Genomic DNA, 16,970 nt, shown 5'->3' on the forward strand with positions numbered 1-16,970 from the left:
ACATAAACATATATATGTGCATGGCAACATTCCATTTGTATGCGTGCAAGCATTCCACATGCTGAATAATAAATGAAATACCATAAGCTGTCCCAATGCCCGAGATCCTTAAAGCCTGTTGTCTGCTTATTGCCGACTTATGCGTAAAATGGAGGCAACGTTGCGTATGAGCAATGCTTTACGCGTCACGTTTTTTTTTTTTTTATGACATACTTGAGTAATGAGCGCACAGTGGGCATGGCACTTGTCGGAGCTCATTGATGTCGCTGTAAAACGAAAACAATAACAAATTAACTGGGCCGACGAAACAGCGTAAAGATAGCTTTAACCGAAAGTAGATTGTCTAGTCTGTTATTGAAATAGAAGAGGGTATATGTAACACGAGTCGAGCAGTAGTTTTTCTCTAAATTAAAACACATGCCCAAAATGACATCGGTTCAGTTTTGGCAGTTATACATAAAAGCTTTAAACTATACAGACTTCTTATTATGACTTGAGAACTATAAATGTTAAGAAAATCAAATTTGCAAATTGCAAAGGTATTTCTTTATGTATATCTCGTCTGGCTTTTACAAGTTTCCAAATTCAAATTGAAAGAAAAAACTGCTTGTCCAAAAATAAGTAACTTAAGATCTAAGAAATGTTGACGAAATTTACTTTATAAGCTAAGTTAAATTTCGAAGCTTAGGGTATTTTATCGCCGTCCCAAACACAATGCATAAAATATCTCGTCTGGCTTTTACTCGTTTAGCGCGCTGTCACAAAATATATTCGTTGTCTTCCGTCTGTCTGTTTTCTATATCGCACTTGCTGCCGGATCTTGATTCATTTTATGTCTCTATTTAAATATACTTATGCATACATTCGCCATGTACTAGATAAATGTACCTAGTCCCATCCCCTCGGTAATCGTGTGTACTGTTCCAGAACGGTGTCGTTGGCCGTCGGGCAGCCTTTGAAGCGTGGCGAGGCGTGGGCTTTGTGCGTGTGTTTGCGGAAGAGCGACAGAAAACTAGAAATAGAGCAATAAATAAAATTTAGTTGAGTAAAAATTTGAATGTCAATGTCAAATTAAAGTCACACTGTTAATTAAGTAGGCTAAAGCCGTCATAAAGTAAATGCACGATAATTAGTGAGGCGCCACGTGTTTTGTTCTCATGAGTATTAATGTAGAATTCGAATGGAGCTGAAGCTCACGTGAGAATTCTATGCCAGGTGCTAACTAAGCTAGCAATAAAAAACAATAGTACTTCTTGTAAACAATAGTTTAGTACGCGAGATATTTGGAATCGATTAAACCAAACCGAAGTTTGTTGGCATTGAAATGGTTTCTTATTAGTTGGAGATCTACTTTATTATTGATTTGTAAAATGAGCTTGAAACAATATCAGAATTCAGTTAATACAGGATATCTAGTTGTCGACTGCTAGTCCAAGGCATTTCAGCATAAATACTGCCAACATGCCAGGCAAATATATACAAATGCAAATACATATCCATGCACATTAAGTTCCCGTGAATGCTTTTTATGAACGCGGCACATAAAAAAAAATGAAACAATTTTCTGTTTTATGAGCTGCAAAAGATACGATTTCCATTTCTAAGGCAGCTGAACTATGTTTAATACAGCCTGCAATGAAGGTATTTTAAATTAAATCTTACGGCGTATGCGCAACGCATATTACGTATACGCCCATTGGGCCGCTGGGCAGACTGGACGCTTAGACTGGACGTTAACGCTTCGGTAGCTCAATGCGTGATTTAATAAGCGCCACATTTGGCACTTAAATGGAACGCTTTAAGAATAAAAAACCATTAATGTCTCGTCCCCAACACCACCCGCCACACACTTTGAGGCAAGGACGGTCTTTGAGGAGGGAACAGCCGAGTGGTAGCATCGCTGCGCAGCTGTTGCACGCAGCAGGCAGAGCAGCAACTGGGCAACACGCCACACCCCCTTATCATACCAACAGCTATGTGACCGAAAGTGAGCGAAATTTGAGCACAAATTAAAAACAAAGCCAAACAAAAATGTAATTTGTCTTTCTTTTCTATGAACATGCTTTTGTGTGTGTGTGTGTGTGTGTGTGTGTGATAATTGTCGGTTCATGTTTGTAGAGTATAATTAAATTTTGCCGTAACGCACGGAAATTTAAACAATTCGCTGAATCACACTACCAATTGTTTAACATTTGGCGTCGTTTGAGTGAGTTTCATGGCAACGAGCTTCCTGTGGAAAGTTGAGTTGAGTTCAGTTGGCAGCAGCGCAGCGTCTGCAGGCAGCAGACAGCAGGCAGCAGGCAGCAGGCAGCGGCAGCATTTGAGTTTTTATTGGTCTCTTCTCTCATTCAGTCGACGTTGAACTTCGCCACGCCACGGACGTCAACGCCTCAGCGAATTGTAACAGTGTGCGTGTGCGTTTGCGCCAGAGTAAGAGAGTGAACGCGAGTAAGCAAGAGAAAGCTCCTGATATTAACACGTAACATTGTGGTTGTCGCACGTGAGCCGCAGCAGACAAGCAAATAAACAAAGCAGCAGCAAAAGCGCAAATAGCTGAAGCAGGACGCAAAGACAAAAAGTCGATTTACGCGCGTTTTTCTGTTGCAGCCAACTTTGAACAAATCAAAGCTCGAAAACTTTTACCTTTACGTAAGTACAAAACATTGTTTTGGTTTTTATTATGTTTGTTGTACTTCGCTAAGATAAACAAAAGCATTGCCCACGTTGTTTGATTAAACGCTCAAGTTTTCACGTTAGAAAATCAATAGCTCGTTATCCTAAAAATGGTTTGGTTTGCTTATATGGCCTGCTCTTTGAGCATGGCCTGACACATCTGGACTTGTTTTCGTATGCCAACAGCAAGAGAGGGTCTTACTTATATCATTAATTGAAAAAGTTTTCCTGCTTTAAATATGCGCCAGTTTGCAGAGCTGCTAACGACAACAAATGGAAATTTGCATTGTTGATGACTCTGCAATTGTTCATTGAACAGTTCAGCAAACGATTTCAAGGCTGTTCTTATTTACTGGGTCACCCGCAGCCTGCAAAAGGCTTGCAAACAAAAAAAAACACACACTCGAGCATACAAAAGTTTTCCTCGTCAGCAGTTCCACGAATATGCTAAGGATAATAAAATAAATATGCTCTCCTCTGTTGGCAATATATGATAAGCAAAATATTTGTCAAAGAGTACGGTCGAAGAGTATGGTCGCAAATGTGCATATGTATGTAACAGGAAAGAGAGAGTAACATATACCTACCCTTTATGTTCTTGATCAGCAACCCCCGAGTCGATCTACTCATGCTCACATGTCTGCCGCGTTGATCTAAAGAACTTTTAAGGTTTTAAATAGAAAAATGAATTTTACGGCAAATCACACGAGGTTTAGGGTATCTTATAGTCAAGCATTCCCGACTTCAGCATTCTTATTTGATTATGTAGACTATGTAACATATTAAAATAGTTTTAACTATAGTCATATTATAAATCTCAATCACAAGCGTCGCAAAGTATGCAATGATTTTTGACAATCGAAAATGTTCTCGAACCGCGCTTGCTGTTGTCCTATAAAATTTATTATTTAAATTATTTAAAAGCTCTTTGCTCAGTATCAACAAAATATTTAATAGCAGAATAGCGCCAGTCAACGACACTCAATTTCCGGCTTTTCTCCCTAGCATCAGCTTATGGTAGCCTTGAACTTTAGCACTAAAAAACTCAACGTCAAGAACCACAGCAACGGTAACAAGTTGTCCGACTAGTTGAATACCCTGCAACAAGTTCCTGACTTTAAAATAATGCCAGCCTGTGAAATTGTTTCGCATTTTGTAAGATAGAGCTGTAGATAGAGTGTATCTCTATATGTAAGCTAGGGCATACACTTCCCGCTTTCGACTTGCTGTACAGGGTATATAAGCTGACAATTTAAACTGTAGCCTAACTTTAAACGCGTTAGACGCATTTCGGACTGCTTAAGCTTTCCCTGGCACACGTCGGACGTGTTCAATCTACCAAAATCTTGTTTGCGCAGCGACTTAATACAAAATGCAGCAGAGTACGAGCCTCAAAATAAAGCATCTCAACATTGGGCCCATTGGAGTGCTTGCTAGCCGCGAGAAACTAGTGCAGCAGCTGTGGAATTTTTCAAGGACTTTACTCCTGTGCGGGCTACTGCGGCCAGGCGACTGCCAATTACCTAAACATACACGCACACTCACACAAGCACACACACGCATGCCACAACGATGCCCGTCATAACCGTCGTGGAACGTGACGCTTTGCATTGTCGCTTTTTAATTAAAAGCTGTCAAAACGCGCTCCGTTTGCCCCGGCCCCCAACAAAAGTCATTCAGAGTTTTGTTTATGTCAGGACTCAGGCCTGCGCTACTTGAACCTCTACTAGTTTTTTTGCTAATACACTACATAAAACTCTCCTAAAGTTTTCTTCTGGTATTTTTTATTTACAGCGCCGACCGCAAGATGTCGCTGCTAACGGGCAACAGTCACTCGCTGTCCGAGGAGGAAATCGATGAGTGAGTGAAAAAAAAAACAAAAACAAGCCAAGTAAAACTTGCTGCTATCAATTTAAATTGCATGGCACGAACTTTTGTTTAGTCAATTTTCAGGAAGAAGCACAAGAACAATGCGTCAGCTTTAGGCAAACAATTTGCACTTAGAACTTTTGTGTTGGCTTTTTGGCGGGGGCAGCTGCAGCTAAAGTTTTCCTAGTTGTTTCTAGCCATGGGCCAGAGGGGCGGGGGCAGAGTGCAGCTAGAACGCATTAAAGACAAAAATAAGTAAAGCTGAAACGCAATTGTTTTGCAAAACAATTTCTGTTAAATTGCGACTGGAAACAAATACTTAGCATACTTTTCGGCGTTGGCCAATATAAATTGTGTTAAGGCCTAAGCACTTAATATGCCAAGCCACAAAACTGGTCAACTTAATTAGTTCAACTGCTGTCAAGGGTGCGCAAAATGTGTCGGTGTCTAAAATTACACATGCCACAAAGCATTCCGTTCCAAGTTTGTCAGCATTTACTGCCAACTAGTGTGCGTCTGTGTCTGTTTGTGTGTGTGTGTGTGTGTGTATGTGTGTGTATGTGTGTGTATGTCAGCGTGTATCATACGGGATGGGGAGCTTGGGAAACGTTCAACAAGCTTTGATAATTCAAAACCGTCGTAGCCCATTGGCATACACATGAACATAATGACGTTTATATTGCTCATACGCACAGTAGTTCGCACTTAGTTAAACATTTTAGTATGCGACCAAATACTACCCTGTAAGCACACGAAAATAAATGTGCTAACTTTTAATTTCGAAAATATTGGAACCATTCAATTTCACAATATCTATATATCCACATCTATATCTATGTCTATAAAAATAAATATTTAAAGTCTAAATATCTTAATGGGATTCTCATCATACCCCATTAAGCCGCAATCTGCTGGCCATACGAAAGCAATATCAATGACAATGCCCATGCCAATGAGTTTAAGCCCGAACAATGGAAACATTATCGATTGGCCTTTTTGCCGTTGTATTCGAATTTTGACCAACGGCCATCGGCCCGTCAAACAAAATTCTGCTTTCAATTTGGCAGCAGTCACGCGTAAATAACGTAAATTCTATTGATGGGATTGGGATGACATGACACTTGCCTCCTGGTTGGCGCTTTGACTTTGAGCTCCTATCACTGCCGTGGTACATAAATAAAAACACTTTGCCCAAGGATTTGCTGTTTGCGTTTCCATTTCTCCTTTGGTGGCATATATTCCTTTATTTTTCCATTAAAGCTTACATAGCCAACCTGCTCCTTTGACCTTAACCATGTTCTTAATTTACTTAATCTGAGCTGTTTGCATTTTACTGCACCCTTTGCAACTACGTGATAATTGTTGCGTAGGCTCCCATATGAAATGAGAAAGGTTAGAAGCTCTAGTAAGGTGAACTGGAGGATACCTTGTGATAAGCTAAAGTGCAGCTTACATTTACAATTTCAAAACGTTCCTAAAAGTATGCCCTATATTAATTCCGAAAGTATTTTCTATTGGCTGTAACATATCTTACGGCAACTTACAGGTACAACCTTTTACTCATTTTTTAGTTGTATTACAAGCTTACCTGCAGCTTAACGTGTTTGCTTTTACTTATTCTAGAGCATTGCCCTTATCATTTATTATGTAATGCTTACACGGATTTTCATGTGATTTATGATATTGAAAGGAACCTACATAAAGTCCATGGAATGGCTATGCCAAATGAGAACTCAACGAGCTGGCAAAGGCTTTCATTTCTATTCAACCGAGTTATGATAAATTTGTACTTTATTATCACTGTCAGCTGCTCTGCTCTGCTCTGCGTGGGAGCAAAGTGCAGCATGTATGTGGTGTGTATGTGTGTGTACGTGTAAAGCTTGCATGTATGTGTTCCTGTACACATCCTACGCATATAATTCAAGGCCAGGCATTTATATGACTCACCAGCTCGAAGGAACTGCGGCCACAACAACTGCTCAAACAAAGCAAGGAAAAATTAAATAACAATTACGTTGGGTATCGGAAAGGGAAGAAAAAGCATGGCAGCAAGTCGACCTGTATATGTTGCATTGACAGTTGACTTTTCACTTTACAATTCGCTGACCTACATACATGCATCTCCTATTGTTATATCGAAGTGTTCAATTTATGTGGAAATTTAAAAGTTACTGGCTTTTAAATTGGTTTATAGCGAATCACATGCCACAACACATGCATGAGTTTTCTCAGAAAAGTGTCAATAGAAAATCGAAATGCAATTAAAGAAGCATTGTTTAATTCGTTTCATTTATACGTGCAGGTGCAATATTTCAAGTTTTGTCTAAACAGGCTTAAACATGTTGTCGGGTACGCAATTTGGCTTACAACACACTGTTGAGTACCCAGACAGACCTTTTGATTAGATTGCAAGATAATGCAGTTGCGTATTACAAATACAGCCAGGTTAATGAATCAGTTAATAGGTGGTTACACTATACTTAAAGAGCATATGCGGACCCCTTTAAAGTTAAAACCTTTTCGACGACCTCCAAATTTGGCCGCGAGTTGTCACGTAGCTGAATGTATGCCGCAACTTATGTAGTCTTACTGGATCCCCGGTCCACTCATTTTAAGCTTTGTCTCAATCTTGCCCCCACTTTCTCTCTCTCTCTCTCTCTCTCTTACTCTCTCTCTTACTCTCTTTTGCTTAGGTCTAGCTGCAGAGTCGAGCCCCCTTTTTGTACCTACATATATTGCTTTGTTCGACTGCTCATTGACTCTGTTTTTACTCTTTTTAGTATATACAAGTTATATTTTTTCGTTTTGTTTGTGTTTATATATTCGCATTGGCGGCCGCCTTTGGTCATGCTTCGCTAAAAGCGTGGTATATACATTTGTGCACATACATATATACGTCTAAATGTATATTTTATGAGTTGGCTTAAGAAATGAAAGCCATCGGCGATGACGCAGGTCACTTCTCTGCTATATCAAAAAAGCACTTTGTTTTGAATGATGCCAATTGTAAATAAGCATAGCTTCATACAGGGTGCTTTTGGATTGGATGGAAGAAAAAAAAACGCATTAAGTCAAAAATGAAACAAAACTTTCTGCAAAAAATTTAACAATAAATATATATACTTTATCTATAAAAATGATGTTTAATTTGTAGCAACCTCTTTGTGAAATATCAAAGTTAAATATGCTAATTAGATTTAATAGCACAGACCGGTTGAAATACGCTTTAAAGATCATTGAAAAAAATTGGCACAATTCATACACATGGCTATCGAATGTACGAACATTTGGGGCACCTGGTGACATATTACAAGTCAGCACCCTGTATTCTGAATGAAAGCATTCAAGACTCAATAAAAGCTACGCTTTAATTGCAATTGAATTGTGAAACGACAATTGCATTGCACAAAGTAAATTACGCAAAAGAGTTATTCACGCTATGCTGTAATCTAGTTTAAACTGCCATCAATTACGAATAAGATGCACATAGATGCCTATTCAGGCAACCTTGTAATATAGAGCATTTAAATATTTCTAAAACTAATGTCGTTCTATTCTGACATTTGAACTTCCGTCAGAGTCTTATCTATGTTATACGCTAACATGCGCAGTTAACAGTGGCTTCGGCATGTCTCTCTGTTAGCATGCCTATGTACATTAACAGTCAGGCAACCTATTGTGTGTTTGTGGCTTTAGATGTATTGGTAAGCGCTGCCTATATAACAGCCTGCCGCGCTCAACAAATTTTTTAGTTTCTCGACTTCCGTCGGCGTATACAATACGTTTCTTGTTGTTGTCTTATAATTTTTTTTTGGTCTTGCGCTCATGCGCAAACATTAAGTGTTAAGAAATATTTAGGCAGCTGACGCAGCTGTCGTATGATGTACTAGGATACACTTCAAGGACAATCTTAGACTGACATCATGCCACCCACAATTCAGGCGCATGAATTTAAGGCACACTGTCGTACAACGCCAAAGGACGATGAGGACGAGACGGATGTACATATGCGTAGCAAAACGCGGTAAGAATACAACAAACTGACAAACCGGTCCAAAAGAAATGCATATAGACAGCTGCCGTTGCCATTCCCGAGGGTTGCAGTTGTTGTTATTGGCGGGAAGATTGTCTTAGGCAAGCGTATTTCGCAAATACATATACAAGTAGTTTGTATATAGCTGAGTTGGCAGCTGACGCAAAAGTCTGTGACGCTACGTGGTTATTAAATCGCCTAAAATGCGCGACAAGCGTAAAACTAAATGATAACAAGTCAGATTTCTCTAGACAGCAGTGTCTGACGAAGGGACACCCTTAACCCTCTGAGGACCCACGTTCAAAACTTCAAGTGTGCCGCTCTAATAGGATATGAGTTCAACGCGTTGTTCATACATACGGACGCACAGATTCCCAGTCGGACAAACAGGACTAAATCGATTCGGATATAATATTCTTTGTTAATACACTGCTTTTTCTTAAATGTAAACTGTAATCTGCTTCTCTATAGCCAATCTAACTGTTTGCTTGTGATGTGACCTTTCCAAGTCATCCTCCGGTCCAAAGTTAAGCCAAGGTACTTGATTGTACGATGGTGACTGGTGGACAATTCAGTTTGCTTTCATAATGGTCAATTGTAAGATCGAAGTCCGTACGTGTGGAAAGAGAGTTGGATCTGGAGAAGGCAATTCCCAGAATGTCCGGAGTTTTCAGGATATCGGTAGACCAATATGTCGACTGTCTAAAGTGTTCAGCGAATTTCCTTTGGGGTCTGAGACTCTGTAGATTCACCAATCGTTTCTGGAATTTGATTTGGCTTCCTATTATAGAGCGGTGACCAAAGTGCTCAGGCACCTGCCGGAACATAAGGGGACTGATTAAGTGATTTGGCCGGAAAAAGACTGCCGCCACCTTGAAGTAGCTCGACACGGTTCTGATAAGGTGTACGAAATGAGGTAAATAGATTGCAGAAGCACTTGAACAAACACCCACACACCTGCAAACATTTATTGAAGTGGGTGTGTCGTTTCGATATCAAGACCTAGACCTACACCTAGAACTGAACACAGACCTCTAGATCCCCTGCTGTTTTTGTGTTTTGACAGTTATTAAGCGCTCAAATTTCATTTGTTGAATGATTCGGCAAAATTTGTTGATAAACTTGACACCTCTGGATCTATGAACCTAGCTAATTTATGGATCAGATGTTTCACAGAAATCTAATCATTTTTAAAATTTTGCTATCAAGGTTAATACATATTTACATAAAACGTACATATACAAACACCCCAACATATTAAAATCTATATATTCAGCTCTTTTTAGCTACTCAAATATTTTGTTAGGTGGTTGATAAGGCTAATCAAATGACGCGTACAATTTTGGGGCTGTGCTTTGGCGGGCTTGTACGCATACATAAAAGTTGGCTTCGTATCAACTTACATTCATGCACCCATCCATCATATATGTGCAAATAAAATGGAATGTTTGGTGATGAACTCATATGGTACTCTCTTTTGGCAACTTAAATTTGTGTCCTATTGGAAATTAACATCCAGATGGTCGAAAAACGGTTCTATTTTTTTGTTTTTTTTTTAGATACTCATTGAAAATAGGTAACAAAAAACGGTGAATTAAACTTGTGCAAATTTATGTAACAGACAGAAGCGGGCTTCTCTACAGTTTAAAGGATAATTATATTATTTCTCATCATCTTGTGTGACCGACAGAGCTTTTCAGGTTTCGCTTAAAGTTGTTTTATTTAAGTGTTTTATTATACCGATCTAGACATATGGAATTTATATTGTGTATGCCAAAGGTCGTTGGTTCGAAACTCTTCTATTATTGTGGAGCTAAACATCGTCTCTGTTATCAAAATTGTCAACTAAACATAAGGATCGAATATCGACATCCTGTTTGTTTTTTAACCATATTTGATATACAGAACTTTATTCTTTTTTTGGGATACACTCATTCAAATAGTATAGTTTGGTCTTTACATTTGGTTGCCATTATGTGCTCTGAAATTCTCTAATGTTCAGAAAAATATATTGTAAATATAGTTCACCCTAATAATTTGTTAAAGGGTATATTAGCTTTATGCGATGGTTCCAATTCTTGGAATTCACAATTCTCGGAAATAACAATCTTATCGGGAAATCAACTGACGCTTACTATAATTTCCGTCTAAACATGTTTACGAATGCACTTTATTAATAACTGATTACTTTTGATTGTGCATAGTGAAATATTTTATATTAAGATTATTTGTATTATTGATGAATTCACCTTCTATTAAAAACAAATATGTATATATAAATTATTATACAGTAGTTGACATTGCGCTTATTGCTTGCAGATACGCCGATGGCACAGTTAAATTACGCAACCCCAATATTGAACTTATGGATCAGGATATCTTATATCACGTAGCGCTCGGTAGCGAGAGCCATGATCTGAGAGAAATGTTTGGCGATGTTAAGGTGAGTGTTGAACAAGCTTTGATCTTTTAACGATTTCTTCTTAAGACTTCTAATAATAAATTAGTATTTTATATGTACATATATGCTTTGTTCAAAGTTATGTCAAGGTTAACTGACATTTGATTGAGGAGAATGGCTCATAGTCACCATTATCATAAATACTTTGGGTTAAGAATACTTTGCATTCTAAACACGCTAATTAGTGGTATACAACTAAACCCGATCAGATTACGCAAGTGAGAGTTCGAAAAAAAAAACAAGTTTGCCGTTTCCAGTCTTAACTTAATATCCATTATCGATTCACTTTATAAGACATGTTAATTGCCCTTGATAATGAAAATCAAGTTAATATTTTTAATTTTTTCGAATTATTATTTAAATTTTTTAAACGGTATTTCATATTCTGCTCTTTCAATGCGTTCACAACCAGTTCGTTTGCATGGGCGGCACACCAAAGCGCATGGAGAACTTCGCACACTTCATTATGGATGAGATCGGCTATAAGCTTCCCGCTGGAACACAGCTGCAGGATATTAGCGAGTTCTCGTACCGCTATTCCATGTACAAAGTCGGTCCGGTGCTATGCGTCAGTCACGGCATGGGCACCCCCTCGATTAGCATACTGATGCACGAGGTTATCAAGCTGATGTACCATGCCAAATGCATTGATCCCATATTCATACGCATCGGCACCTGTGGCGGCATTGGCGTCGACGGCGGCACCGTCATCATCACTGAAGATGCGTTGGATGGGCATTTGCGCAACTCTCATGAGTTTGTAAGTGCATGTTGTCTGGGCTTACTGCTGATTTATTTATGATAATTGTCAATTCTCTATAGACAATTCTGGGCGAGACTGTGCATCGTCCGGCTAAGCTGGATAAGAAGCTGGCACGTGAACTGAAATCGCTGGCCAGTGCTGATGATCCCTACGACACCATCATTGGCAAGACGCTGTGCACAAATGACTTCTATGAGGGTCAAGGACGTCTGGATGGCGCCTTCTGTGAGTTTACCGAAACCGATAAGATGAACTATCTGGAGAAGCTGCGCGACAACGGCGTCGTCAACATCGAAATGGAGAGCACCATCTTCGCAGCGCTAACACATCATGCGGGCATCAAAGCAGCCGTTGTTTGCGTTGTGCTCCTGAATCGCCTAAATGGGGACCAGGTCAATGCGCCCAAAGAGGTTATAAATGAGTGGCAGCAGCGTCCACAGATACTCGTCTCCAGGTATATACGCAAGGTGCTCGCCCAGCATGGCCAACTGAAGTCGCTCTTTGGACAGCATGGATCCATAAAGTCACCGAGGCGCTTCAAGCTGGTACAGCAGGAATCACAGGCCCATGACTAGAGCTAGCAGCCAAATACAAAAGATCATTGCATATACATCGGATATATGATTTCAAGTTACCTTTTGACTCATATGTCAAACCAACTCTCATGTATACAAATATTCCTTTAAACACTCCATAGTTTAATTCACTTTAGGTTCTTATTTTATTTCCCCATATGTGTATCTATGTACTATACGTATATCCACTTCCTCATTAGCTTATTTAATGACAAGCATACTGCAGGTATTGGCGTATAAACGCTAAAAGCTGAATGAACTTATCCAAACTAAATATTAACATATTAATATTAATAATAAACTCAATGTGACGTTGTGTTTCAATATAAACTAAATCAAATTGTTGTTAATCGCATCGCTAATTGCAACTATGGTAATAAAGAAAATGCAAAAATATAAAAAAAAAATTGTTAATTGTTATGTTGCATATTCCAAATGAGGCAAACCAAATATTAATATATGTATTTCAAATCGTAATATAAAATTTCGTAAATTATTCTATTACACATATTGTGCTGTAATTCCAAAAACAATTGTTATGCGCATTCGCATATTCGCATGTTGCTAATCATACGCTATATTAACAAAAGTTGATCTTATTCAATTCAAAAAAAAAAAAATAAATAAAAAATCAAGTTGTACACGTAAAAATTCAGCTGAAGCAAATATAAAATCGGTTTAAATGAAATCACAAACATTTTATGAAACTAATTGGTATATTAAAAGCAAAATGTATTTCAAAACTTAAAGATTGTTTGCTTTGTCGTCTGCGTAATCTCTTTGTCATATTGTGCGCTGGATTTGATCAGGAGGATTTGATCAAGCGCAGGACTATGAAGCAAGGGCATAGTTGTATGTACACTGATGGGATATTTACAATGAAACTCTTGTGGACATAGCCTAATAATGTAAGGGATTCAATCGATTGCCCTAGTTAGTATATCGCAGGTATATCTTTAGGGAGCGCCGCTCTGTAGTAGGGTCAGTCAGGGCGGCTGCTGAAGAAATCGAGATGATCTCCGAACTTTGTTAGGCGCAGACCTGCTTCGATGGCATCGCTTGTGCCGCACCATGGGATGCCGGCTACCTTACGGGCTGCCTTAGCTTGAACCATTCTTTTTCGATGAAGCTGTTGTGCTGATGCTGTGCCTCAGGCTTAGCCGGTGTGGGTCCATCATTTTGATGAGTAGTGCCTTTGCCTGCAGCAGTCATTCAATCTTTTGCAGCCTTTTCAAGCTTCTGGCTCTGCTTGTACGAAACGAGGCACAGTGACGCGTGCCACACTTGCCTTAATGCCTTTGAGATTAATGCTGAAGTTCGTATAAAGTATATTATCTATATAAAACTTTTTGTCCTGACAGACTGGCCATCAACGCTCAGCTCAAACCTAAGAGCTGGGAAGCTGAAATTTTGACTGTAGCTTGATAAATTCCAACCCTCAAGTGTAGAAAATCGCCAAAAAGAATTGTATGGATATTTTTGGCTCACCATCCAAAGCCCACATAATCATTTTCAAATATCTATGGCCAAATTAATTTGAGTGATGTTTCACAGTTGAGGGAAACAACAAAAGGAAACTTTTATTTTTGTTTTTATTTCTCGATCTTTGTTTTCATTTGGTACTCTTAAAAAATTAATCAGACTTTTCTAAGAGTTTAAACTTTGTCAAGATCTATGAAATATGTATCCTTAACTTCTTGATGTGAGAATTTACTCAAATACAAAACTTTTCTAAATTCTAAATATATTTCAGCTATTCAAAATTCTTTTTCGGACTAAAATCAAATTCACTTAAAAGCTTGAAAGAATGACGACCAAATGTAGTAAAGATATTGAAAAAGATGTCTGCGAACTGAAAGGTGAGCAAATATTAGTCTTGTGTGTCATTCCTATAACTCAACTATGCAGCCATGGTTAAATCACAAAATAAACGCATTGATGAACTCATAAAGCACATCAAGGACGGTTGCAACCCCGAAGAACCGCAAGAATTGGAGTCCACTTTAGGCAACATAAACCCCTACGTCGAATGCCTTAATCCGGATATTTTATACCATCTTAACTTGGATACAGTAACAACTGATTTTCCAAAGGTTTTCGGAGATGTGCGCGTAAGTTGAGTTAAGTAACGCTTCTTGGTAGGGTTGCCAATTGCTGAATTGGCTTTTGCATCATTGTTGATGATGAAATAGATGAAATAGAAATGTACATCGATTTACCGGTGAACATCAAAGCTCAATATCGATGCATTAGAATAAAACATTGATGCATATTGTTGTGGCTTACATTTTGGGCTGCCGGAGAGCTCTTTAGATAGAGTAAGGTAGCAATCTTTCAAACTTATATGCCTCACATAATTTCCAATTCGAGAATTATATTCACTCAGTAAAAAATTATAATCGATTATTGTTTCCAGCGGCAACAGGCAAAAGTCTTGTCGTCTGTCTTTTGTTCCTGTAATTTAGTTTAAGAAATAATATTTGCTAATAATAATATTTGATAAATGCGCACAATTATACGCACATAGTGAAAAAGAAAATGTCCGGCAAAAAATTCGTTAACGTTAGGAAGGGGAATGCTGCCGTTCGAATAGAAGTCATCTGGAATATGGAATTTATGTTTGCTGATAGAAAATAAATTGATCATTACCACAGGATAGGTTTATGTGCAACGGCAACAACAAGGAACCCGCCGAAATTTTGTTAGCTTTATTTTTGCATTGTTTTGTCACTAGCCTTTGTTTACGTTTTTGAGTCAACTGCTTAGTGATGTGCAGATTTAGTTTAGTGTTGTGCGATTGTTCGTGACGGTGGGCAGGAAATGCCCATCCCTAAAGAGAGTACTGGCTGGCCGGCGTTGCCGTAGTAGTTAATGTAGACACATAACAAACGCTAAGTATCGATGCTTCAACAAAACAAAACAAAGTAAAACATCAATACATTTTTGTAAAACTTCGTCGATTCTCAAAACTGAATGGAAGGAGCGCGTTTTTGGAGAGTGACGTTAAAAAATCGGCATCTACTTTGTATGCACACATACATATATTGTAAATCGGTCGTTTCTATGGCTATTTTTTCACTAATAGATAGAGGCTTCAAAGGGATCTCAAATATTTCATTCAACTGTAAAAAGAGAAGCACCGCCGACCCCTATCGTCCGCGTAGTACATGGTTATTTCCGATAGCTTGCCCTGTTTCCAATCAATCGATAAAAATTGAAATTCTATTTTTGAGCGAATTTCAAATATTCAGGGCAAGTCACCAAATTTGTATGTTCACATCAAGTACTTTTATTTTTTAGCTATCGTGGAAAGGGAGAAATTCATTTATTGTTTTTTTTTAAATTTATTTTTTATTAATGCTAAGGCATATTATTGTTCGGCGTTACTCATTTTAGTACGTATATTATTCAGTTTTTGGAAACATCCTAGTCGGACATTATCGACTAGAGCAACCTTTCTTGCTTATTTATCAACTGTCATGGCCACAGTTCGTATGCTTGGGCGGCACGGAATCGCGCATGGAGAAATTCGCCAATTTCATCATGAAAGAGATTGGACTCAAGATGAGCCAAAGCGTTCAGCTAAAAAACATTTCCGCGGAAGGCCATCGATACGCCTTGTACAAAGTTGGGCCAGTGCTGTGCGCCAGTCATGGCATTGGCGGCCCCTCAATCAGCATAGTATTGCACGAGCTCATCAAGCTCCTGTTCCATGCCAAGTGTCAGGATCCTGTCTTTTTTCGCATGGGCACCAGTGGTGGCATTACTGTTGAGCCTGGCACCGTGGTGATTACTTCAGAGGCTCTGGATGGCCAATTGCGACCCGTGCATGAGGTGGTCGTTCAAACTCAACCCCAGCTACGGCCCACAACACTGGACCAGGACTTGGCCAAGACGCTTAGATCACTATCTAATCCCTGTGGAGATGGCTATGACACTGTCTTGGGCAAAACGCTCTGTACAAATGATTTCTATGAGGGACAATCACGTCTGGACGGTGCCTTTTGCGATTACACGCCAGAGAAAAAGATGGCATTCCTGGAGAAATTGTCTCAGAGTGGAGTTGTCAATATCGAAATGGAGAGCACCACATTCGCAAGCCTCACAAATCAGGCCAATATTCGTGCCGCTGTCGTCTGTGTGACCCTACTCAATCGCATGGAGGGCGACCAGGTTTGTCTAATCTATGCCCAGTCGCGGACACTGATCATCGACCTCTTGGCTTTTTGCAGATAGACTCACCACCAGCGAGACTCAAAGATTACGACACAAGACCTCAAATACTAATCGCTCGCTACATACGGAAGGCAATGTACGGAGAGCCCCCGGCTGAAGACAGTTCTTACACATGTGATTGCAGTGGCGATCAGAACTAGTTGTCAACACTAACTGTATAAGAATGTACTCCTTTATTTATTTATTTTTCAGTAAAATGTTTTTTTTCTTATGACAACCAGTTTCAAGTATATGAGCGAAGTCTTAGTTACAATTGCACTTCGCAGCATCACTGTATGCGAGAGATAGAGTGAGAGGGAGAGAGAGAGAGCGCGAGAGCGAGAGAGAGAGCGAGAGAGAGAGAAAAAAAGCGAGACCTCC

The 16,970-nt window shown here is 39.1% G+C and overlaps 2 protein-coding genes and 1 long non-coding RNA gene across 9 annotated transcripts; 2 read left to right on the forward strand and 1 right to left on the reverse strand.

Annotated features, from left to right (window-relative positions):
* Positions 1-8: 8 nt before the first annotated feature.
* On the reverse strand, positions 9-15,702 carry LOC115771819. 5 transcript variants are annotated; one of them, XR_004018982.1, is made up of 5 exons: positions 15,024-15,702; positions 14,898-14,974; positions 14,661-14,828; positions 889-1,012; positions 9-266 (listed from the first exon to the last, which is right to left on the reverse strand). It is a non-coding gene; the product is annotated as an uncharacterized LOC115771819 (long non-coding RNA). The 5 variants fall into 5 exon arrangements; XR_004018980.1 differs by lacking the exon at positions 9-266 and having other exon boundaries at positions 557-1,012; positions 15,024-15,697; XR_004018981.1 differs by lacking the exons at positions 9-266; positions 889-1,012 and adding an exon at positions 9,299-9,390 and having other exon boundaries at positions 15,024-15,177.
* On the forward strand, positions 2,396-12,781 carry LOC115771807 (uridine phosphorylase 1-like). Of its 2 annotated transcripts, XM_030717684.1 has the most exons (5): positions 2,396-2,649; positions 4,468-4,533; positions 10,895-11,018; positions 11,449-11,796; positions 11,859-12,781. In XM_030717684.1, exons 2-5 carry the CDS (start codon positions 4,481-4,483, stop codon positions 12,372-12,374), a joined length of 1,041 nt encoding a protein of 346 aa, XP_030573544.1. In that variant the 5' UTR covers positions 2,396-2,649; positions 4,468-4,480; the 3' UTR covers positions 12,375-12,781. The 2 variants fall into 2 exon arrangements, with proteins under 2 accessions (XP_030573544.1, XP_030573543.1); XM_030717683.1 differs by lacking the exons at positions 2,396-2,649; positions 4,468-4,533 and adding an exon at positions 8,319-8,566.
* Positions 14,060-16,914, forward strand: LOC115771809 (uridine phosphorylase 1-like). 2 transcript variants are annotated; one of them, XM_030717687.1, is made up of 5 exons: positions 14,060-14,233; positions 14,283-14,485; positions 15,864-16,547; positions 16,607-16,765; positions 16,832-16,914. In XM_030717687.1, the coding sequence occupies exons 1-4, from the start codon at positions 14,182-14,184 to the stop codon at positions 16,748-16,750; spliced, it is 1,083 nt and encodes a 360-aa protein (XP_030573547.1). In that variant the 5' UTR covers positions 14,060-14,181; the 3' UTR covers positions 16,751-16,765; positions 16,832-16,914. The 2 variants fall into 2 exon arrangements, with proteins under 2 accessions (XP_030573547.1, XP_030573546.1); XM_030717686.1 differs by lacking the exon at positions 16,832-16,914 and having other exon boundaries at positions 16,607-16,821.
* Positions 16,915-16,970: the final 56 nt, after the last annotated feature.

This window comes from Drosophila novamexicana, unplaced genomic scaffold (genome assembly GCF_003285875.2).
Source record: "Drosophila novamexicana strain 15010-1031.04,08,12 unplaced genomic scaffold, DnovRS2.1 tig00000108-arrow-pilon, whole genome shotgun sequence".
Classification (NCBI taxonomy): Eukaryota; Metazoa; Arthropoda; class Insecta; order Diptera; family Drosophilidae; genus Drosophila; species Drosophila novamexicana.